Raw genomic sequence first — 24,186 nt, 5'->3', positions numbered from 1 at the left:
ATTTTTGGGATATCATATCTTAGGCCTTGTGTGTTTAAGTTGAAATATGCAGAACACCTAAATTCACCTTCCAAGCCATTCTCTAAGCATTTTAAATCTTTTTATGAAATAACGGCATTTCAAAACTACCTTTTGAAAAGGCCTAAAAAATATCTTTTTTTTCAGCTTTTTATCTCTACTGGCGACCTAGCGCCAGGCATGTAAAATATCAACAGATAACGGTAGCACGGCGGTTTTAACAATATCTCAGTAATGTGCAGGTGTTAAGCTCTTCTGCATATTTCAACTTAAACACAGAAGGCCTAAGATATGAAATCCCAAAAATCTTTTGTCAAAGTCTACTCTACACCTAGCGCTGGCGATTTCATTTTTCACAGGTATAAAATGCATGATTTTAGAAAACTGACTGGCGCTAGGTGTAGAGCCATTCTCTAAGCATTTTAAATCTTTTTATGAAATAACGGCATTTCAAAACTACCTTTTGAAAAGGCCTAAAAAATATCTTTTTTTTCAGCTTTTTATCTCTACTGGCGACCTAGCGCCAGGCATGTAAAATATCAACAGATAACGGTAGCACGGCGGTTTTAACAATATCTCAGTAATGTGCAGGTTTTAAGCTCTTCTGCATATTTCAATTTAAACACATAAGGCCAAAGATATTATATCCAAAAAATCTTTTGTCAATGTCTACTCTACACCTAGCGCCAGTCAGTTTTCTAAAATCATGCATTTTATACCTGTGAAAAATGAAATCGCCAGCGCTAGGTGTAGAGTAGACTTTGACAAAAGATTTTTGGGATATCATATCTTAGGCCTTCTGTGTTTAAGTTGAAATATGCAGAAGAGCTTAACACCTGCACATTACTGAGATATTGTTAAAACCGCCGTGCTACCGTTATCTGTTGATATTTTACATGCCTGGCGCTAGGTCGCCAGTAGAGATAAAAAGCTGAAAAAAAAGATATTTTTTAGGCCTTTTCAAAAGGTAGTTTTGAAATGCCGTTATTTCATAAAAAGATTTAAAATGCTTAGAGAATGGCTTGGAAGGTGAATTTAGGTGTTCTGCATATTTCAACTTAAACACACAAGGCCTAAGATATGATATCCCAAAAATCTTTTGTCAAAGTCTACTCTACACCTAGCGCTGGCGATTTCATTTTTCACAGGTATAAAATGCATGATTTTAGAAAACTGACTGGCGCTAGGTGAAGAGTAGACTTTGACAAAAGATTTTTTGGATATAATATCTTTGGCCTTATGTGTTTAAATTGAAATATGCAGAAGAGCTTAAAACCTGCACATTACTGAGATATTGTTAAAACCGCCGTGCTACCGTTATTTGTTGATATTTTACATGCCTGGCGCTAGGTCGCCAGTAGAGATAAAGAGCTGAAATTTTGTACATGTATTTCTAGGCCCCTAAAGTAACTTTTTAGGTTAGCAGAAGAATGAAATTCGAGAAAGGGTATTTTCATGAAAAGGTCTAATATAGGTATACCAACTAACCATGTAAATTGCTAGTGTAACTTTGAAGCATATGGCTAGTTTGAAACAACCAAGAATTTATATTTTTCAAGTTTATTGGGTCGTAAACATGAACCAAACTTTACCACTATCCCAGGACCCATCAAAGTGTCGTTAAAAGTAGTTTATTAATTCTTACACATGTATTCGAATGTTTCACGATAGGATTATATATTGTATCGTATTATGGACAGCCTCCGCGGATTTTAAACTTATACGATTAAACCGGTTTTGTTAGTCCCAAGTGGCCTTAGGGCCGGGCTAATAAAAGAGGAATTAATTTTATGATTTTTGTTTTAATACTCGCAAAAAGTTATCTGTAATACGATGCTATGCATGATTTTTCAGTATGGCTGATAAACGGTTCTAATATTAGTTGGTTTCGAAGCCGTAATTATATATACTTTGGTTTAAACCAAGCAAAATATTGTTTTCAGATTTTTAAATAGAGGTGGATGGGTTGTAAATTTTTAAACCAAATTTGGTTTAGAATTTATATTACATTATGCAAGTATTTTGACGTAAAAATAAGGTTTTGTAATTTTATTTAAATAATCAAAGCAACCAAGTTTTAAAATAAAGAAGGTAATATATTTATATTTTCAACCCTTGAATGAAACTGTTTTGAAAATATTTGATAAGGTTTTGTTAAGTAAATTTTATAGATATTTAAACTAAAATTTGCATTACTTTCGGCTAGATTTTTTGCTCTTATCTTACCATTGCAAATACTTGGCTTTAATTCAAACTGTAAGTAGCTTCTTCGAAAAGAATAAATATATTGATAGCGAGATCTTTCAGTACAAATAGAAGCAAAGTCAGATCAACATCTTTATAAATTGGGTAGTATTAGAATGAGCTTCTGTTGAAATTTTTTAAAGCATTGGTTGAAGTAAATTTGTAAAATATGTTTGAATATTTCCTGATACAAACAAAAGTTTAAGCTAAAACTTACAAAGAACGCTGGCGTAAATAAGGTGTCCTAGAAGTAGTGACCATAACCTGTTACTTCAGTATGGCTTCGAAACCGATTAATATCCGACGGATTAGAACCGGTTCTCAGGAGTAATAAAATACATAATAGACAATTTTCAACAAATTTTTTAAAAATCTTAAAATTCATAACAGTTTGCAACTAATTCTGAAAATCTTTCAAGTTGCAACGCTTCTTGCAATCATTACCCATATTATGACTTGTCTGAAAATATTAGTTTTATAAGCATAAGAGTTAACCTTGCTAATAAAAAATGTCCAGCTTTTTTTAGATATCGCTATATTATTACTTTGATGTTGCACTATATTTCCATTCACTCTGATAAAGAGATGCTCGCAGCTTGCTGAAATAGCGATATTGTCGGGGAGGTGTCGTGTCCGAGTCTGAACCACACTGCGTCATATTCAACGGTTCCTGCTGTTGCTATGTCTGGTATGTGACACTAACAGTGAGGTAAAATGCCTTTGCCCGTAAACAGGTCCAAATCCATCCACAATTAGAATTTCCAGACGAAGCAAAGGGTTGATTGTCTGTTGGATGTTGTAGATGATGTCTTGCAATCGAAGGAGGACCTCGCTCCAACAAGGCAAATATTATATTTACATAATACGCTCCAACGAAATATCTTAGTTGGCCGTGCAAAAGAATTTGCCTAACAAATAAATATCCATAAAAGTGTAAAAGTTAGAAAGGTTCTTACACAGTACAGTCAAAGATATGTGAACCAGAATATTTTTTGGATTAGCAACTAAATGCGTTAAAAGTATATACTTTTTAGAAATAAAAGTAACTTCTGATTAATAATGTCAAAGCATAATTTTTTTGAAAATATTTTTTCGGATTTTATCAAAAATAGATGTTTGAGATTCGTATATAAATATTCGCAATGCCAATTACTGGTCTAACTAATTGTCAATTTAAAGGTAAGGAACGTTAAAGGTAGAGAGAAGGAGGGGGGGGGGGGGGGGAAATTGAATAGGAGTTGACCCCTTTTCCCCAAAAAAACATTTTTTGGAGTTACTTTAAATATCTCCCTCCCCCCCCCAAAAAAAAGAAATATTTACAAAAAATTTACATTTATTGATTTTTTAAAAAGCTTCTTCCTAATTCTTTAAAAATAATTTAATATTTACAAAAAAAAGTGTAATAACTCTACAATTAAAGTTTTGGTTTTCTTAACTTTTGCTGTTTTATGATCGCACCGAAAAAGTTTGTTAAAGCTGAAAGGCAACGGATTTACCACTTGAAACTTTGACACTTGGAACATTTCCTTGGTAGTCATACAATTCAACCAAAATTTAATAAATTATTTAGCAAATATACAATGATATTATTCTTTACATAAATAACTTATTGCTTTGCCCCAATCCTCTAGGTTCTACGAATCAACAGTTTTCTAGATCTTAACCATCAGACAAACAAGAAAGTCTATTTATTTAAGTAGGACATGATATAGTACATTTTAAATAAGGTGTTAAAGAATCTATCCTGATACAAAATCTGGAAGCAACAATTTGTTTGTAAGGATTGGTTGGCTAAAAGCTGTTTTTAAACTAATTCTTAAGATTTTTATTAAAAATATAAAAAAATCATAGTCATATTCGCACTTTCCTTCAAAGTAACAGGGAGCTTATAAACCATCCCGCTCCCTCATTAATTGATATATGGAAAATAATAGAAATATTTTTCTGTTTTGCATTGACTTAACCATGCGGGGTTACACAATACCAAATATGACTTAACCTAACCTGGCATGAAGTAAAACTTAAAAACACTAAAAACTTTGTACAATCCCCTCCCTATTATTATAAATTTGATTAGGCACCTAAGAGAAACTACCGTATATTTACTGGTTTACGTGAACCTACTTTTTGTATAAAATTGGTAGAGTCAGAGATAGAGAAGAAATATATTGTACTACAAACTTTCACTAACATAAGAAAGTTGATCATATATAACTCTAAAATTTAACTTACTTATCAAAGTATAGCAATTATCTATTTAAGCTTTGACAATAATCATTTATTTTCATAAGGTGTTCAGGACCTAAAACGGGTGGGCTCTACAGTATGCAGTAATATAATTTTATTAAAGGAATTTCTACATGCTCTGATTTACTTTAGATTATCTTACTGACTTTTTTGTAATGTTTAAATAGTTGCCACATATGAACCTAACTGTTACACAAATGTTAATACCAAGTTTCAAATCTATAGAACGTACAAACAGACAACTAACAGTCCGTCGGCAATGCTCTAAGAGTAATTTAGTTTGTATTTGAAAAGCTTCTGTTTTATACAGACGTCTAAATTTTTAAATTAAGATTTTCCTGATCAATTTACACCTACCTCATATCTTACTTGTCCGTATTTCTAATTTTATGGTGAAAATTTTACTAACCTATGGAACTCTACTCTTTAAATAACATTGTCCATAGGTCTATCGGTTTTCTAATCTAATTTTTTATGAATATAAATCTTTTATAAAACTTAGATTATAATTATACTTTTTTTATTATTAAAAATTCCAAGCAGACCAACTTCATTTTGAAATTCAGAAAGAAAAATTTTATCTCAAACTTTACAGAAAATTTATATTTTCTAATGATGTAAAAGTTTTAAGCCTAATTAGTAATTATATTCTCCTCTTTTGAATTAATTAAACCAAAAATAAAGTATTTTATTCAAAGTTTACACTCTCATTAAAATATAGCAAACTTATATTAATTATAAACGATCATTGAATATATTTATAATATTTGTATATAATAAAAACAAGAATGTAAACATCTATAAAAACGAATCTCTAAAATCCAAAGGAAGATCAAAGGAACAATATATCTTTATTTGTAAACAGAATATTAATTTGTAAGTCTTAAAAAATTGTACATTAATTTGTTGCAAATACAGGATACCGTAAAATGATTTAATGAATTTTTATTAAAATTTTTTATTTTTCTTGCTTAACAAGAATGACAACATCAATGAAAGCGTAGGTCAAAGATCAACAGAAAAATTTTACTTTAATAATTAAATACAACTTTAAGAAATAAGTAACTGTTTCTGTTGTACGGCGTCATAATTTAAAAAAAAGGTTCGCTTTAACCAGGGATCTAAAGGGATAAGACAATGGCCGATAAATTGATGTGCATTCCTAATGATGATACACAAAGTTACCCCTTCTGTAAATTGCAATTGGTGGTTGAAACATTTGAACATTCAGTTCAAGCATTTAAGTCCCCGAGGTCATTAATCCAACGAATAGGAGAACGTTGGTGACTAGTTTAAAAAACAGCCCAATGTTCCCTTCCTCCCGGAATTTTAACAATGAGAATCCCCTGAAATGTGATGATCATTTGTAGAAATGAGTTTTAAGACACATAGATTATATATCTTATAAGAACTATATATTATCAAGGAGGGAGGGGACATTGGGCTGTTTATTACACTAATCCCCAAAGTTTTACAATAACGTTTTCTTATTTGTTGGCTTAACGACTTTGGGGACTTTTATTGAATCTTGATTGGTTGATTCACTAAGTTAAGTTTCGATACATTTCAACAACTAACTCTAATCTACGGAAGGGGTAACTTTGTGTATCATCATTGTGGATGTACATAAATTCATCGGCCATAGTCTTAACCCTTTAGATTCCTGATGTATTATACTTATATAAAAATAAACCTATATTATATATCTTTACTGGCCAGAATTGTACTTATTGCTCTATAAAAGTCTTTTTAGAAATTAAAACAGACAGAGAAAATGCATTTTAAAAAGTATGATTATAAAGAAATTCATAATTAATCCTAAAGTTATATTCATATTCTTTCAATTTCTATAATGTCGCCTAATCTGATTATTAACCATCAACTTTATCAAAAAATGATACTAAATAGTAAAGAACTATATCTACCTTGCAAAATTGTTTTCATGCTAAAACTAATATAGTTTTTTCATTTATATATTTTCAATAAAACATCTTTGTATATATTGAACAATTTCTGCTAATATAAAAACATTTAGTTTTATCTTTGTAATCATTAATCTCGTGCAAAGGAACATTATACTTTGCAATATATATAATTTGTCATTATTATAGGTAGATTGTAATTGCATCTACATTATTTTCTACAAGCGGCTACGCACCTAGAGGCAAATTGGGCCACATGACGAATATTTTTGGAGGAGTATTTTTTTCTAGGAATTATATCTCTCCCTCCTCTATAAAGATTTCCTGGACCTACGCGAGGCTTTACAGTAAAGGAGAACCATATCAGTTCAGCGGGTAATGAGATCTTATCATCTTTCCATACACAAAGACAGGCTGACACCTGTTACCTTTACCCAAGAAATGACAACAAGGATTCCGACATTCATAAATGCAATTTTCAAAACCATCATTAGTAATTTAAAACAAATCATAATTAAAACGAAACGTTTAAATTGTACAATCAAACATTTCATTACTTAATATAACATTTCTAGAAATGACACATCTATAAAGCACATACGTTGGATGAAAAGCCAAGTAATATAAAAAGTTGTAAGTAAGGAGTGATGTAGGTTCTGTAAGAAAAAAGAGAAAAGGGCCAAATTTTACAAGACAATACAGGAACAAGAGATTCATATTTTTAAAACAATGGCGTGTTCATAGTTTTGATTATTGACAACGATTTTTGATACCCACTCATCAAGGGCGGTGTAGGGGGGTGTATTGCATACAACAAGAGGGGTGTTGCCTATCCGCTGCAAAGAAGAACAATTTTATTTATATGAAGCTTAGAATAAAGTTTGTTAACTGAACCTTCTTGGATGCGTTAATAAAACAGAGTCTATATTGTGCAATTACTACAGAGTGACTGTCGGACAGACATAAATAAATGACCAAATTATAGAGAGTCCTTGCAAATAATACCAATAATAAAGTAACCTCTCATCAATACAAGTAATCATCCCTAATCTTTGAACGGAAGATATAACAAGGTCCAGAAGAAAGACAACGGATCTTTCAACAATTTGGACAAATACACACAATCATACATCTTCATTTTATACCCAGCACAGTGGAACTTTACTCAAAACGGATTTTTGAAAACTTTAGACAAAAACACACAATCATACATCTTCATTTTATTGAACAGTGGATTGTTATTATTAAAAATGTAATTTAAAAAAAAAAATGCACACAAGCATACATCTTGATTTTGTTGCACAGTGGAATATTATAATTAAAAACGGATTTTTTAAACTTCACACGAATTCAAACAATCATACACTTTTATCTTATAGCAAGAACAGTAAAATGATATTATTTAAAATGGATCTTGATATATTTAAAAAAATTTTCACCTCATGCATCATTAAGAGATCTTTGATTAAATTCACACGGACGGACAAAGTAAGATTTTTATACGTTACTTTGCCTTTGCTATTAAAAAGAAAGTAAAAAAGTTTAAAACTAGTTGGATATTCAATCAAACCTAAGTTTGCAAAATATAAATTTTTGGTGGTAATTTGTATGCTTCCTATATTTACATAGAACCCACAAGGAATTCTGATTAGTTACACCAACAGACTAATTAATTGTAGAGTATAATCTAAGATTAAAACAAAAATTGTATCTTTTATTGGAACAGAAAGAAAAACATGTTCAGGATATTGTAAATTCAGAACGTTTTTGCTGTAGATGTATTTTGTTAAGAGTAATACTAAAATACCTACAGTTTTAGAGTAGTGATGCCATATCAAATTTTTTTTTTTTAATTAAATGACATACTCTTTTTTACTTCTACTATATTGAATAATCTGAATCTGGATAGCCTGATATCTAGTTGCCGAAAGTGTACGCAGTTTCCTGGGTGTTTCCTCATCCTCGCTCAATATTTACTACTAGCTACAAATCTTCAAACTTCCCTTAAAAAAATCAAAATTTGAATGTGTAAACGATTTATACAATATACATTATAAATTTGAATTTTTTAAATTTTGATTTTTTTTTTTTTGAAGTTTGAAGCTTTTTTAGCTAGTAGTAAATATTGAGCTAGGATGAGGAAACACTCAGGAAACTGCGTACACATTCGGCAACTAGATATCAGGCTATCTGAATCTGTGTTATGGTTGTCGTCAAAGGTTTGCTATATTGAAAATTAACATATTACATCTTATGAATACTAAGTTCATTCCTTCAGGTATAATTCATCAATTCTAAAAAGTAATATTTTTTTATTTGTCCGTTAAGATCTTGTTAAGTATTAAACAGATTAAATTACCTGTTTCATTTGAATCACTGGCTAAAGTTTATTTATTTATCTTAAAATTAAATCTAGTTCTAATAATAAATAGTTAAAATGTGATCTTAAAGTCAAATTATTTTATGTATTTAATGTCTTCATTTTAAAAGATTATATAATATGGCTGCTGAAATATATTTCTACCCATTTGTAAACTATTTTACAATAGGGTGAGGTGTCTGTTATCTGAAAACATATGTTACCATATCAAATCCTGGACGAAGGATAGATAGTCTCATTATATAAAAAGGAAGCAAACAAAATATTATACTGTTTCCAGAAGCAGCTTATAGTGCCTAGTAAAAAATGACGTCATACAATGTAAATAACCAATGATAGGTCAGTTTACATTGTAATTGACCAACAGCAAAATGTATACTGGCCTATCATTTGTAATTTGTTTTGGATGACATCATTTTTTATTAGGCACTAAGGCATAAGCGGCTTCCTGTTTTCATAATTCTTGTAATAGTAACTTCATTTTCTTCCAGAATTAAATGGTAAGCTAACTTGTCACCGTATAACAGGACAGACAGACAGACATAATTTAATGCATCCTGTTTTATTAATACTTGTCTCGTGATAGAATAGGACACACAGACAGCCAGGAAAGTAATAAATATACGATGCATCCTGTTTTCATAATACTTGTCTCTGTATCTGACATGGTAGAACAAGACAGACAGACAGACAGGAAAGTAATAATAATATGATGCATCCTGTTTTCATAATACTTGTCTCTGTATCTGACATGGTAGAACAGGACAGACAGACAGATAGACAGGAAAGTAATAATAATATGATGCATCCTGTTTTCATAATACTTGTCTCTGTACCTGTCATGGTAGAACAGGACAGACAGACAGACAGGAAAGCAATAATAATATGATGCATCCTGTTTTCATAATACTTGTCTCTGTACCTGTCATGGTAGAACAGGACAGACAGACAGACTGGAAAGCAATAATAATATGATGCATCCTGTTTTCATGATACTTGTCTCTGTACCTGTCATGGTAGAACAGGACAGACAGACAGACAGGAAAGCAATAATAATATGATGCATCCTGTTTTGCATAATACAAACAAATCTTATTATAGATATTATAACAAAGAGGAGTTTCTTGGGAATTTACGTCTTTCAAATTTTCATCAGTAAGAAAAACAATTATAACGATGTACGTTGGGTCTTCCATAAAAAGCGTATAATCGTGATAATAACACTAAGAAGTAAATGTTAAAATGAAATGTTGTAAAGTATATGTTTTGAAAGCATTTTTTTAAATTTTTAAGGCGTATTTATTTGATTATTTTAAATGATATAAGTCTAAATGTGTTTGTTGGTTATCTAATGTTTTAAATCTGTAAAACCCACCATCAATAAGTTTCCTTTATTTGTTGCTACATATAATGTGTAATATACAATTTAGTAGATACATAATAATATCACATTTCTGTATTATTGTAATATTGGATATACTATTACTTGGATGTTACACCAGATTTTCATGTTCTGTAATAAAGTGAAACTCACAGAAAACTAAATTAACGATATCCCCAATTTACCCTTTTTACCTCTACCTCTCCCCACCTATTGGATGAACGAACTGACTAATAAATGAGTTTCATGTTAGAGACGACAATTTTTCCTCTGTCATAATATCCAGGTACAATTTTATATCCTTTGTTGTAATACTACTTATTATACATATGTTTCCTTGTTTGTTTATTTATTATTTAGTTTCTTCACTTATAATAGCAAAGCTACTCTACAATTTACGTTGTCTGTCCGTCCTCTTGTCAATCGCTAAGGGAAAAATCGGCTGCTGTTCATTTAAAGATTAGACTATTTTGTGACCTATTCCCTACAACAATCAGTAAATATTTTGAAAACTTTTTAAAAACTAAATTAAAAATTGAGGGTCGTCCAATCAAAGAAATAGAAAAAAAGTTAAGTGTGTATATTTTAGTGTACTACACAGGTAAAATACATTCTTAGAACTAAAATAGAATCAAGAGCAGATAAGTAGATAAGACACTGCTTTTACTATTGCCAGAATTTCTCTATTAATTTTGATTCACACCATTTGAAATATGATCAAGATAAACAACCATCTAGAAATGCAATAATATATTTTCAAAATAAGATTCCTTAAACTTATGTTTTATGTTAAATGTCAACTTTCTTTCAATATTGAAGCTTAACACTGATATCCTTCTATAAAATCCCTATCTGTATGTACCAAAGGATCTCGCTAACCAATGAACCGATATGGTTCATCTTTACATTGAAGTTTATAACTAATTTTGTCCTGAGAGAAATTGCCTTTATAAAAATAAAATCCTCCTAAAAAAAATAAAATAATTTATTTTTTTTATTTGAAATAAAGTTTTAAGTCTTCCTTTTTCTGTTGTTCTTATTCCTGTATTTTTCCTGAATACAACTTTAAATTTTAAAAAGTGAAGTATTTGAAATTAATTAAACGCAATTTTAAAATTTTCTAAAGAGTTTTTATATTAAACCCAAATTATATTTGTAGACAAAAGTTGATAAATGAAAAGATTGCTAAATTGCTAAGTAGAGCAGAAATTGATTGAAAACAAACAAGGACAATTGGTTACATAAGTTAAGCTCAACTTCATAATGACAATTTTAATAGTTCCTTCCTTTCATGCCTTCTTTGCTTATTGCAGAACTTTGAAAAAAAAAGAATACCTAAATTTAATTTTAACATTTTTAAGCGATGTCATTTATATTTATTTGCTAAGAAACTTACTGATATATTCGCCTAAATTTGTACTAAATTTGTTCTAAATTTTCAATTTTAGAAGAGTGGCTTTGCTCTTTTAAAACAATAAAGATTTTAGTAAACAGTAATTGTGGTTTAGAAATACAATAATATGAAATAAACAAACAACTTTCCACCAAATAGACTTTTAATAAAGTTTGGCGAAAATTTAGAAACATCTTTTCTTATGTTTAATTTTTTTTCTTTTATTCAAGATCTTTTATATACGCTGATAATAATGCTTATGCTTGTTTGTTGAATACATAAACTTTGTAGTTTTGATTTTAAAACTTTCTTTTTTACTGAAATAAAATAATGCTTTTAAGATCCAATAAACATCTAGACTAATAACTTTTTACTTTTAATATTTGTTTTTACTTCAGAAGCGAATCTAATCTATAATTTAATTTGTATCCGCCAGAAAATCGGTATCGCTATGCTGTTACAGCTGTTATTCGTGATTGTTTTGTATAGATTTCATATGCTAATGATAATCTAGAATTTAAAATACTTTACCCGTTGGTCTGTAAGTTAAGGTTTTGGGATGAGATAAAGATATTCGTGTTTCTTGATTATAACACATGCTCTTTAAATCTCTTTGTCCGTAATCCCATTCATGATTTGTTGTGCTTCGCTGCTTTACGGATGTTTTTATCCTTGTTCTTCTACTAACCTATTTTCAATTTCACACCTTTCTCTTTTTCCCTCATTTTTATCTCACTCTTTTTCTTTCCCGCTTAGTCTATCTCTTTAAATTTTCCTCTCTCCCTAACTTCACCTTATGAGCAATGAATTGTTAGTGAATAAAAGAAAATGAAATCAACTAAAATCTTTGGAAAATCAACGAGTTTGAGAATTGGGTTATTTTTCAATAGTTAGGAAATTGTGTTTTCAAACTAGTTCAATACAACAACACAAAACTTTTCATTGATTTTCTCAACTTTTTTCAGACAATATTTTAGTTTTGTTATGTTTTCTTTTGTAACATCATTTTGTAAGTTTAAAATCTAAAAAAGATAAAATCATAATTAAGTGTTAACAAAAAATAAGCTCAAATTTTATAAATCGGTCACGTCTATAATACAAAGTAGAATGATGTCTGTCCGTCTGATCTTGATAAATGCAAAATCGATTGTGCTCTACTTCTCAGGGATTATACCTACTGGATCTTCAGTCGTTTAGAGATATTTTTTTTGGGAGGGGGGGGGGAGGGGGAGGGTACTCTCCCATTAATTAGTAATTTGTAATAATTGTACAACATGTGACACAATTTCTGACAGAGAGTAACTTATGTTAGAGGACTTTTTAATAATATCTCTTTAGCTTAAAAAACAATTCTAAATAAATTATATATAGAGGTGCTATCTCATCACCTCTTGAGGTTAGCAGTTAACGAGAGCCTTCGGTACACACACACACACACACAAAATCGAAAGACTAAGACATTTTAATGAAAATGATTATGTATGGCAACGATCATTTTACATTCTACCACTTTGCATTCTCTAAAACTAAAATATTTTGTCTTACATAATTCTGAGTCATAATTTTGTTTGTGTTATAAATTCTCATTTTATTGTTCATACAATGTAACTAATAACCAACATATTTTTCTGTCTGTTTAAAACTACAAATAAAAACCCGAAAAGATCTATTTAATAAATTTTGTTCTCTAATAAGGTGAAATTTGCAGCAGGCTAAAACAACCCCCCTTTACACCGTCCACTTCCTTCTTTCTGGTTGAACGAACTGACCAATAAATGAGTTCCAAGTTCCATGTTGATGGCAATTTTTCCCCTGTCATAATATCCACGTATATTCTACATCCATTTAAGCTGAAGTTGTTTTAGAGTTTTGTTTGTGGCAAGGACCATAATTGTTTTTATATGATTACATGATAAATCTCCATGTTGGCTGTTGATGAATAAATATTAGTAATAATGGATGCATACAAACCCTTTAAAATTCTGTGGGACAATGTTTACGTTGATTCAATTTGTTTCTGGGTCAGAACAATTTTTAGAGAGACCACAGCAAAGACCAAATATATCTAAAATTGTAAATACAGTGTGTTTCTTTAATTTTTAAGGAGACAAAAGTATTTCTTAGTTTAACCCACTTACTTACTTAGAGAAAAGATATATTGGCTTGGGGAATTTTGTAAAAGAAAAAATGTTTTTTGGTCCATGTATAATTTATATTTCAAAAATCATATGCTATAGGAAAAAAACAGGATTTTGCGATAAATTGTTGAAAACTGCTTAATACTTGTTTTGTATACAAAAATGCCCAAGCTAATGTAAAAAAATAAGATATTTGTTATTGATTTCTGTCAATGGTAAGTAGTTTAATTTAAGAAATACTTTTTCCCATAAAAAAAACACACTGTACTTTTCATTGTATGAATTGTATCTCTTCATAAAAATCTTAAATTTAGAATTACATCTATCAAGAAGAAATTATGAACAGAATAATTAATTCTTGATTTTTTTATGTATTGGTTAGGCGAAGTATCTCTTGAATGTTGATCTATTTTATCTCATGAATAATATAAGTAACCGTAAACGATTAGTTAATTTAGAATCCCTGGCAAAAATAATACTCCATCGTGCCACATTATTGGGATTCCTATAGGTATATGTAATATGTATATCTTATTGTTTGATAGATGTTTTATGAACAGTTTGACATAAAGATAGCGTGTAATACTAATTATAATAAATTTTAAATTGAAAGTAAACGTCCTAGTAAATATAGTAAAATAATGATTTGCGTTTAATGAAGTAGTTGAATGTTTTTTTCGCTTTCAGTGCCACTTCAATGTCTATTTCAGGTATATGAACGTACCAAAGCACCTACGATAATCATTATGCGTATTCTGGAAAATAGTATTTAGATTTGTAGGTCAGTTATTTTAAATCTAGGTTTGTCTGTCCGTCCTTTTGGTAAGTCAATTCATTCAAGTGAGTTAACAAAAAATGGATATTTTATGGGTATTATTTTGATGTCATTTTAAAGAGCAAGGGTATTATATTTATATTAATCTTTTGTAGAATGTAATTTGGAAAATAATTTCTAGATTTTCATGGCTTGTATTTAAAGGACAGTAATCTTTTTTAAAGTTTCAAAAGGCATCAGTTATCATGCAAACTAGTCTTTTTTACTTTTTTGTTTAGAGCAGTTGTTTGATCTAAAGAACAGACAGTTAATATTATGCTTAATAATGTAAAGCTAATTTATAAATTCTGTCAGACAATCTTTATGACAAATTATATTTCCTATTCCCATTATCCTCAGACTTTTCATGTAAGGTGTTTATTTATTATCTAAAATCATTGTTTAGCATGCTTTAGAAATTAAGACAAACTATATTGTTTGAAATTATGAATTATGTAAAAAGAAACATTGGTTTTATCCTGATGTAAGATAAACTCAGCTTGTTTGCCTGTGATATCACTAACCCTTAAGTTTTCCTTTTGAGGAAAGCTTTTAAAATCTTTTCAGGTGAATATAGTTCTCCTGTAAAATTTTGGATTTTTTAGGAAATACAACATTTATTTTGAATTAGGGACCACACTTGTTATTGTTAAACATTTTAGAAGAGCCGTTTTTTTTTCATTTATTACTTTTCTTAAATACTCTTTTAGCTACATATTATTGTATCAACACCATATAGAACACTCAGTTATATATCCAGACAAAAGAATATGATTATGTCTAATATGTTATTAATTGTGTGACTATAGAGTTAAAATTTTACTTGCAAGTTTTGTTTCAATGATTTATACAAAATGTTTTAGGGCCTATAGTTTTAATATTTTTCATTGTTAAAACAGACTTTAAATTATTTTTCTTTTAGCTTCATAAAGTTTCGTTCCAGTTAGAGAAAAATGACCCTCAATTTTATATACCAACATAAAGGTAAGTTTTTATTGATAAATAAAAGTAAATGTGATATAAAAATGATACCTATAATGAAAAATGTTATCCTTATTACAATAAGTTAATACCTTACAGTGATCACACAGAGAGAGAGAGAGGGGACAAAGGGATGTTAATTGCACTAGTCCCCTAAGTTTTAAAATAACCTTTTCTTATTCGTTGGCTAAACAACTTTAGGAACTTTTGTAAATTTTGATATGTTGATTCGTTATATTGAGGGTTCAAACGTTTCAACCACTAATCTTAATCTACAAAAGGGGTAATTTGTTGTATCATCATTGGGGATGTACATAAATTTTTGTCAATGTCTTATCCTTTTAGATCCTTGGATCACACATATACTATAAAGAAAAAAGAATGGTAAAGTAATAAATCATAGTTGTGACATGATTGTTGTTTCATTCTAGTTTTTCATAAACAAAGTGTTATCACATGGACAGGGATAAGTATTTTTTTTATATAAACCCGCGGGTGCGACTGTGGAAGAACACGTAGCGCATCCGCTCTTGGTCAAATAATATTGATTACCAACACAAAAGTATGAATTAAAATAAACTTTTTTTAAAAATGTAATGACAACGATACATTTTATATCAAATGCAATCTGTATGAGAAAGTAACATGAACTGACCACCACTAGGCTGATATGATTTTTTTCACTCTGAGGCTTTTGGTACAGGATATCTCAACTTTCCAGGACAAATGATATCTGTTGGATTTTTCTTTAAAATTAAAATTTAAATTGTAGAGTCGGCTTATCCCCCACCCTTCCCACAATTGCCTCCAGGAAATTTGATCCAAACGGAATTGCATCCACTAACTGTACTGACTAAGTGTACAGTAGCCTAATCGGTGCATGGTGCTAATCTAATATTAACTATAGATTATGTAATTATAATTCATGTCATTCAATAGGTCAAAAGGATAAAGTGGCGGAAAGCAGTCAGGGTCTCCAGAATTCCAAAGGATCAGGTTCATTCAGTAACACCTAGATTATAAGAAGGTTTTCCTGTTTCCGGCATGGGATGAGTCCTATAACCTACAACTAAGGATTCTTAACATTTGGACAAAATAAATAACTTAAAGGTATATTTCTTAGAAAATCATCAAATTGGTCCAATTAAATGTTAAGAAATCCTTACCTAACCTATAAGTCGGAGGGAGTGGAGGGAGGGTGACATTTTTCGAGAAATTAACACATAAAATTTCTGAAAAATTAAATAATAAATAAGTAAAATTTGATAAAATCAGCAATATTAAAATACATAAAATATAAATAACAAATATTTCTTTATAGAATTGTGAATGGATTACATTTTATTGAAAAACTGAATCCCCAGCAACTTTCCCTTGAGCTTCAACATTCCCACGTGGGTCTAGCCGAAGCCGTAGAGGAAAGCAGTCAGGGTCTCCAGAATTCCAAAGGATCAGGTTCATTCAGTAACACCTAGATTATAAGAAGGTTTTCCTGTTTCCGGCATGGGATGAGTCCTATAACCTACAACTAAGGATTCTTAACATTTGGACAAAATAAATAACTTAAAGGTATATTTCTTAGAAAATCATCAAATTGGTCCAATTAAATGTTAAGAAATCCTTACCTAACCTATAAGCCGGCCAAAAAGGGAAAAGAAAAACTCATCCACGCCAAAAAAGGAAAACCTTACCTTTCAATGCAGTTTTAAAATCTTCGACCAATGCTGGACCCAAAAACCAATCAATAGTTGGATTAAGCAGCCAACGAATGAGAGAAGGTGGCCAACCATGTTGAATAGTAATCATCTTCATATTAACAAAGTCCATGCCTTGTTTATTTGTTCTTGTGAGCAAATCTGCGAAAACAGCAGCTTCAGAAGATAAGCGGGGACAATGAAACACATATAATTTGCAACAAAAGTAAGTGGCAACATGGTTTAGGGCGGTCATAATCACACTGGTGAACATATCTTCCTTAGAACGTCCTTTTTGATATGCCCAAACTGTACCAATATTATCAACTTTGATGACAATATGAGATCCAATTATATCAGAAACATTGTGCCACAAGGGAACAAACATAGCAAGTGTTTCCAACAAGGTGGTTTTTCTACCAAAGATTTTACTCAGAAAATCAGGACGAACAAGAAAGGAAGCAGGCCATAAAGCTTGGCCAACATAAATAATCTTATTCCAAGGATCAATGTAACCAGCAGCGCCAGCACCAATCTCAAAACCCAGATCAGATGTAGGATCAGGTTTGCCAGCTGCATCAGTAATATAAGTACGCACTATGAGAGGGGGATGGCGAACAAAACTAGGTAGAGGAAAATCATGCTGTAAGGCATCAAATATGTGCAACCATAGGTTTAAAAACATGTCAGCATCAACACTTAAAACCAAAGGCGATATGGAGTAAGAGTTTGAAAGTTGAGCTACCAGAGGAGCACGTAGAAATCTGAATGTAGGACACATAATCACTAAGGTGTTAATCACACCCATCACCTTTTGCATCTGTTCCAAAGTCACCTTAGGAGAAAGTAAGGTAGAATTCAAAATCTTCATGTGAGTCACACGTTTTATTTCTTTGTATGACCAAGTCATGGCCTCTGTGTTAAAATAAACACCAAGAACAGTTCCAGACGTTCGATAAAGAAAAGCTTTGTCTTCACCAGATGTATCAGCTAATGGCAAGTTAATTTTCTTAGCCAAATCAAGGTAAGAAGAAATGAAGTGATGATTTGGTGCCAAAGTAGGGGTAACTACAACTTGGTCATCAAGAGTTCTATGTAAAAATTGACGGTCAGTTTGGCTGATAATTTTAACAATATCACTGACAGTTTGATGTAGATCATCATAGTTTGGTACGGAAGATCCAGCCCCAAATATTAAACGCACTTCAATAAAAATTTTACCCAGCCAAGAGAAACCTTGTAAATAAAACTGTTCCTTTTTAACAGGAACCAGTTTATAGGCTGAAACATGGTCGAGTTTTGAAATTATGGAACCTCTACCAGTGTTTGTAAGAGTTTCAGCAAATTGCCGGGATGTTGACATTGTGACTTTTCTCATCTTAGCTTGAACAATAGCATCATTATAATTATTACCTTTAGGCTTAGAAAGATTCAATATAGGTCTATATTTATCTGCCTGGTTGACAGCAAATAAACTATTTATTCGCAAATTAGGAATAGGAGATTCATCGAAAGGGCCAGCCACAAACCCCTTTTTAACCATTGTAGCTAATTGATCTGTATAGTGGCGAGCTACTTCGGGTTGCAGTACACTACGACCATTCTCTTCAACCATAGGGTTTAATAAAGTGGGATCAATAAGCGCATCAGCACCAAAACGCATATTATCAATTGTTCTGGCCATGTTAAAACGTTGATCGGGATCAAGGTCATCATAAACGGCTAAAAATTCATGCTCTAGGGCGTTCACGTCTATAGGAGTGTTTGAATCGGTTTCAGAGGGTAAAGGAGCAGATGGAAAAGTTTTCTAAAATGATTGTGACGGGGCTACACCATAATCCTATAAGGTATGTAACAAATAATATAAAAATAGACACACAAAAACCTAAGTAGTTTATAAGAAATAACTAATAACATTTGCCATAACACAAAAATACTCATATTTCTAAAACGAAACGCCTCAAAATAATATATAATTAAGTAAGAAAATGAACAAAATCCAAAAATTCACAAGAAAAATTACCACCAATAAAAATGCTTAATTTTGAAACGAAATGTCGCGTAAAATTTTGTATTGATAAATGTCGTCTTATGTACAGAGAAAAAAAAAATTATTTGTTACAATCCTTTAAAACGGGAATCTCAGAGTTTTTAATCTTCTTAGGTAACGAAGCAGGAAGTTTCAATGGTTTATCGTAATCACCGGCAAGGAGCCATTTATTAATGCAGGAAAAATGGGGAAGGCCGAAATAACTTGCAACATTATCTAAAAACGAAAAAAATTCAAATAAAACATCTGTTCTAACCAGTCAAATTCCAAAATAAAATTTAGAATAAACAAAAAGCAAACACAATATGTAAATTACCGGCAAGAAATAATTTTAACGAGAGCACGTCCAAAAGAAAAGCGGAATAAATCTAAATTAAAAGGACAACAAATTGTAACAGACTAAACAACAGAATCTTTAAAAGAGTAGAATGCTAACCCATAAATTAAACAAAGATAATAAAACACATATTTATTTAACAAAATATCAATAAAATATAACATAGATATAAACTTTTAAAATCGAAATAAAATCGATAAATGCATAATATTTCAAATGGAAATGAAAAGAAAATTGTTGTGTTTTATGAAAAACAACAAAATTAAACAAAAAGAACGGCAAAATAAAATGATTAAAGCAAATCGACATAAAATCAATACTCATTAGCCTCCAAGTAGTAGTTTCTTTATTGAACACTAGTGGCTGCGCCTCTAGCATTTAAAAGAATCTAGCAGAAAATAGCTTAAAACCATACCCAGACTAATTTATAAAATGAAATAGTCCAAAACCATCTTAAGCCACTACAAAGCTTCGCGCTAAAGAGAACCATATCGGTTCAGTGGTTATTACTTTATATTATAGGATAATAAAAAAACCAACCTAATCTCTGGAGGCTAATCAATAAATCAAGCATATTTTTAGGGAAAAATATAACCATAAAATAATAAAATATATCTATTTAAATATACCCCACAGTACAGTTTTCTTAATAATTATTCTGAGTGTTCAAATTCTGGATGAGGTTCACCACAAAAAACGCCATCAGGTAAAAGAAAAGCACAAATGTGCTTTCTAACAAAACCAGCTTGATCTTTGCACATTTTCCCATCATGCAATTGAGCCCGAAAACACTTTTTTGGCGGTGGCAAGTTATAATAGTCACAAATACTCCTTCTGTCAACAGATTTAGGTTTGTGTTGAGATTGCTGGGATTGTTGTTGCTTAGGTTGACCGAAACGTTGGCTAGGAGTTTGACGCGCGTTTGAAGATTGACCATTACTGTTTGAATTGATAGGATTTAAATTATGGTTTTTAAAACGGGAATCACCACGACAAAATTGTATTGAAATGCCATAAAGTTCAACTGTGGTTAGAAAAGGTAACTTTTTAGTGAACCTGGAATTGTTAATGTGGACCACATAATCAACAAATAGACCACAAAAAGTCCCTTGTGGCATATTTCCTCTACCAAGACCATCAGCATTGTGTGGAGCTATAAAATATTCACTCTCAATTAAGAACAAGAGAAGGGAACTAAAACTGTGATCCCAAGGAAAAATTCTATGACGGAGGGTCATCATCCAAAAGAAAGCAGAGTGAAACTCACCCATGTTCTTTACCTTATCCAGGTTTAACTGCGCATTGGAATCACCATCAGATTGTCTATCAACAATTTTATAGTTCCCGGCTGTGGATTTTGCAAAGTTACTTTCAGTAAACATACGAATGCTTATACGCTGAGAGGCTAAGTTGTGACTTTCAAAAAATGCTATGGCACTAACTTGGTGTTCATTTCTTAGGTGACTGAAATCATAAGAATGGATGGGAGTTAACTGCGGACTCATCCTCTGGGCAGCCATAGTGTACAAAGTCGTAGGGGGAGTAACCACACCTCTTTCAAATCTTATTTGGTGTAAATGGTTATCACCATCATCCATTTCAGCTTCATAATTACGTAAAAATAAAACTTTGCGTGCATTAGTCTCAAGACGATCGTACATTGTTCTGGGTGTGTTAAAAACTCTGTTCTTTGCAGAAATTTCTTCTCTAAAATTTAAATTACTTAATTTTTTAATAATTAAAATAAGGAAACAACAAAATTTTAAAGAAACCGACAAAATGTACACAAACAAAAGACTAAAAATTGAAATTTAAGATATTGTAAAATTTTTTTTTAAAAATTAAAAGAAAATAATCAGTAGGAATAGAAAATATAAAAATTAAGTAATGTACCTAGCCAGATACTCCAAAGTTAAAAATCTGTAGGCGGGATTACTAGAGAAAAAACCCTCATGAAACAAGGTTGGAAAATTTTTTTCTAATTCACTTTCATCTAAATCCTTCACCTCTGGAGCCATATCAGTATTGTTTCTGTTACGCGAAAATTGTTGCGAATTTGAAATAGAATTTTGACTTTGAATTGTGGAATTTTGAGGTATTTGAACAATCTTATCTTGAACATTATTTGAAATTTCGAGGGGTGGATGAGAAAAAGGAGTGGATTCAAAGTTATCACCCATTTCCTTTCTTGCCCGAGCATCAGAAAGAGATTCATTTGTTGACTTATTGAATTTTGCACTATGCAGAAGTTCATTTTCCACTTCAGAGTTTGCGTTTGATAAAATTTGAGAATAGTCATCCGAATTTAGATTTGGTGTGTCATCTTAAAATAAATAAATATGATTAAAAATATGATAAAATAATGATAAAATAAAATAGATAAAACCACATAGTCTATTTTTTAATAAAAGCATGGAATTTTTTCATTATTCTTCCATGAGCTATCCCATGTTGGCGTTGATAACGGCGGACAGTATTAGAGTTCCATCGTCCCGAAAGCCTACACTCTTCATCCGAAAAAAGATCAGGCTGTGTAGCCATCATTGAAGGGAGACCACTCCTGAAGCTGTGGGCAGAAAATTTAACCAAAGGGTTATTAAAATGAGGGGTCAATAATGAAGCCAAATATTTATTTACCGCTTTTAAAGTTAAAGGCACTCCATTTTCCCACAGAAAAACAATGTCCTCATTCTTTCCAACGCCTTTGAGCCAGCAAAGATCATGAAGTTTCAAAATTTGATGGATTGGACAATATTTCTTATCATCATAGGCTCGAATATCTAACACATGACCAATAGAAGAATCTTTGTCATTAACTTTAGGTCTCAGTATCAAAACAGTAAAATGGTCATGGGTTTTCCTTCTTATTTTGGACCACGTAAGAATTCTTATATAATCAATAGATGTAGTCTGTGTAGAAATAAGTTCCCCCAAACGTGAAGCCAACCAGAACGCCAACAAGGAAACTAATAGTACATAATTATTTAAGATCCCAAAATAAAGAATAGAAGTTTTAAGGATATAAAAAATCTTTTTAATCATTTAGGAACCCTTCTAAATAAATTCTAAATCAATTATGAAAATGAATAAATAAATTAATTTAAATTCCAATTAAAGTTAAATTATAATACAATAATGGGAAGAAAAAAATTTTTTATCAACTATTTAGGTACCTATTTAAATGAAATTTCCATTCATTTATAAAAATAAATAAATTTAAATTAGAGGGAAAATAAATAAAAACATTCCTGTCCATAAAACTTGTTTATCATGACTGCTCAACGAAGAATTAAAAATAGAATGGCCAAATATTTTCAAGATATTGAATGTTATAGCGTTTCTCTGGAATGAATTATCAACTACAACAGCTTCATAATTTTCTAAACCACGTAAATAGGCTTCCAAGATTGGACAATCAAATGAAATAGTAGAGCAGTAATTCATATGATGCAATTTTTTTAGAGCAGATAAATACGAGGTTATGGTAGAAACTTTCAAGTGACGCCAATTTTTAAGATAATTTGCATAACCATGGAGAAGTTGAGTAGAAGCAGGTAGAGAAACTTTCAAACCACGATGTTGAATAAAAGCAAAATAAGCTGTCCATGCAGTTCTATAACTGCTCCAGGTTGAAGTAGTCAGATGTAGATTAATAAAATTGATTAAAAATAAAGGTAAAACTGGAATGTATTTACTTATATCATATTTTGCGCCATATTTAGAAATAATACCTTGATCCATAGGCACAGTTCCAGAAAAAGGTTTGTTGGGAGGTGGGTAACGCAGAACATTCATCGATTTTGACTTTGGATTTTTGATGAAATCAGAAGCTTCTTGGTAAGATGCATTGTGATGGATTCTGAATCTTAGCATAAGTGCAGGAAATATAGATTTTACTATATCCTTATAGGCATCAATAGAAAATTCAACATTAGAAAAAACCACTGGTGAACATGGATACAAACTTGAAACGTCAGCACAATCATCTAATTTCTCTGACATTACCATAGTCGCAACACTCTTAGTATAAATAATCATGCCCATTACGTCATGAGAATTAAGTATTGTATCATTATTCAGAAAATCATCTGCAGCAGGGACTGCTTTAAGTATGAGATCAAAACCAGAGGATTTTGACTTGTTGACTACCACCTCAAAACGAACAGAAACATCATGACTGTCTTCTAACAGATTTATGAGGGCAATGTAAGCATCCGACGCAAGTAAGGTATTTAAGCTATTAAGTACATCGATAAAGTATTTTTTTTCTTCATAGTATTTAAATTAATTTTTGAAACAAACTTAGAAAAAAAGCTTTTGAGATTTTAATAATCATTAATTAATTCTTTTTAAAAAAAATAATTTAAATATCTGAAAATTTGCCGTTAGTTCTTAGTTGGTATAAAACAAAATAATTTAGAGTAGCGGGGCTACTCTATTACTATTAATATTACAGAAATTTTAAATGAGTAGTAAGTAAATATCATAATATTAGCACCAGTTTTGTTAGCTCAGGCATTTGGAACCTTGTTTTCACTTATTATCCACGGAAAGATGTCCTTAATACGATGTGGTAAATTACTCAGC

At 30.8% G+C, this 24,186-nt stretch overlaps 2 protein-coding genes across 3 annotated transcripts in view; one reads left to right on the top strand and one right to left on the bottom strand.

Moving 5' to 3' along the window:
• The window catches only part of LOC145311985 (ATP-dependent translocase ABCB1-like), a 516,884-nt gene that overhangs the window by 171,205 nt on the left and 321,493 nt on the right, over positions 1-24,186 (top strand). The window lies entirely within an intron of this gene.
• On the bottom strand, positions 19,823-23,658 carry LOC145311983 (uncharacterized). 2 transcript variants are annotated; one of them, XR_013876863.1, is made up of 4 exons: positions 23,331-23,658; positions 21,493-21,922; positions 20,140-21,306; positions 19,823-19,927 (listed from the first exon to the last, which is right to left on the bottom strand). XR_013876863.1 is itself a non-coding variant. In XM_080151060.1 (3 exons), the coding sequence occupies exons 1-3, from the start codon at positions 23,641-23,643 to the stop codon at positions 20,253-20,255; spliced, it is 1,797 nt and encodes a 598-aa protein (XP_080007186.1). In that variant the 5' UTR covers positions 23,644-23,658; the 3' UTR covers positions 19,829-20,252. The 2 variants fall into 2 exon arrangements, 1 of the variants encoding a protein (XP_080007186.1); XM_080151060.1 differs by having other exon boundaries at positions 19,829-21,306.

The sequence above is a fragment of the Acartia tonsa genome, chromosome 2 (assembly GCF_053477335.1).
Source record: "Acartia tonsa isolate MP-2025a chromosome 2, ASM5347733v1, whole genome shotgun sequence".
In the NCBI taxonomy this organism is placed as follows: domain Eukaryota; kingdom Metazoa; phylum Arthropoda; class Copepoda; order Calanoida; family Acartiidae; genus Acartia; species Acartia tonsa.
The sequence above is the reverse complement of the archived record's forward strand: the minus strand, read 5'-3'. Positions and strand labels throughout refer to the sequence as shown.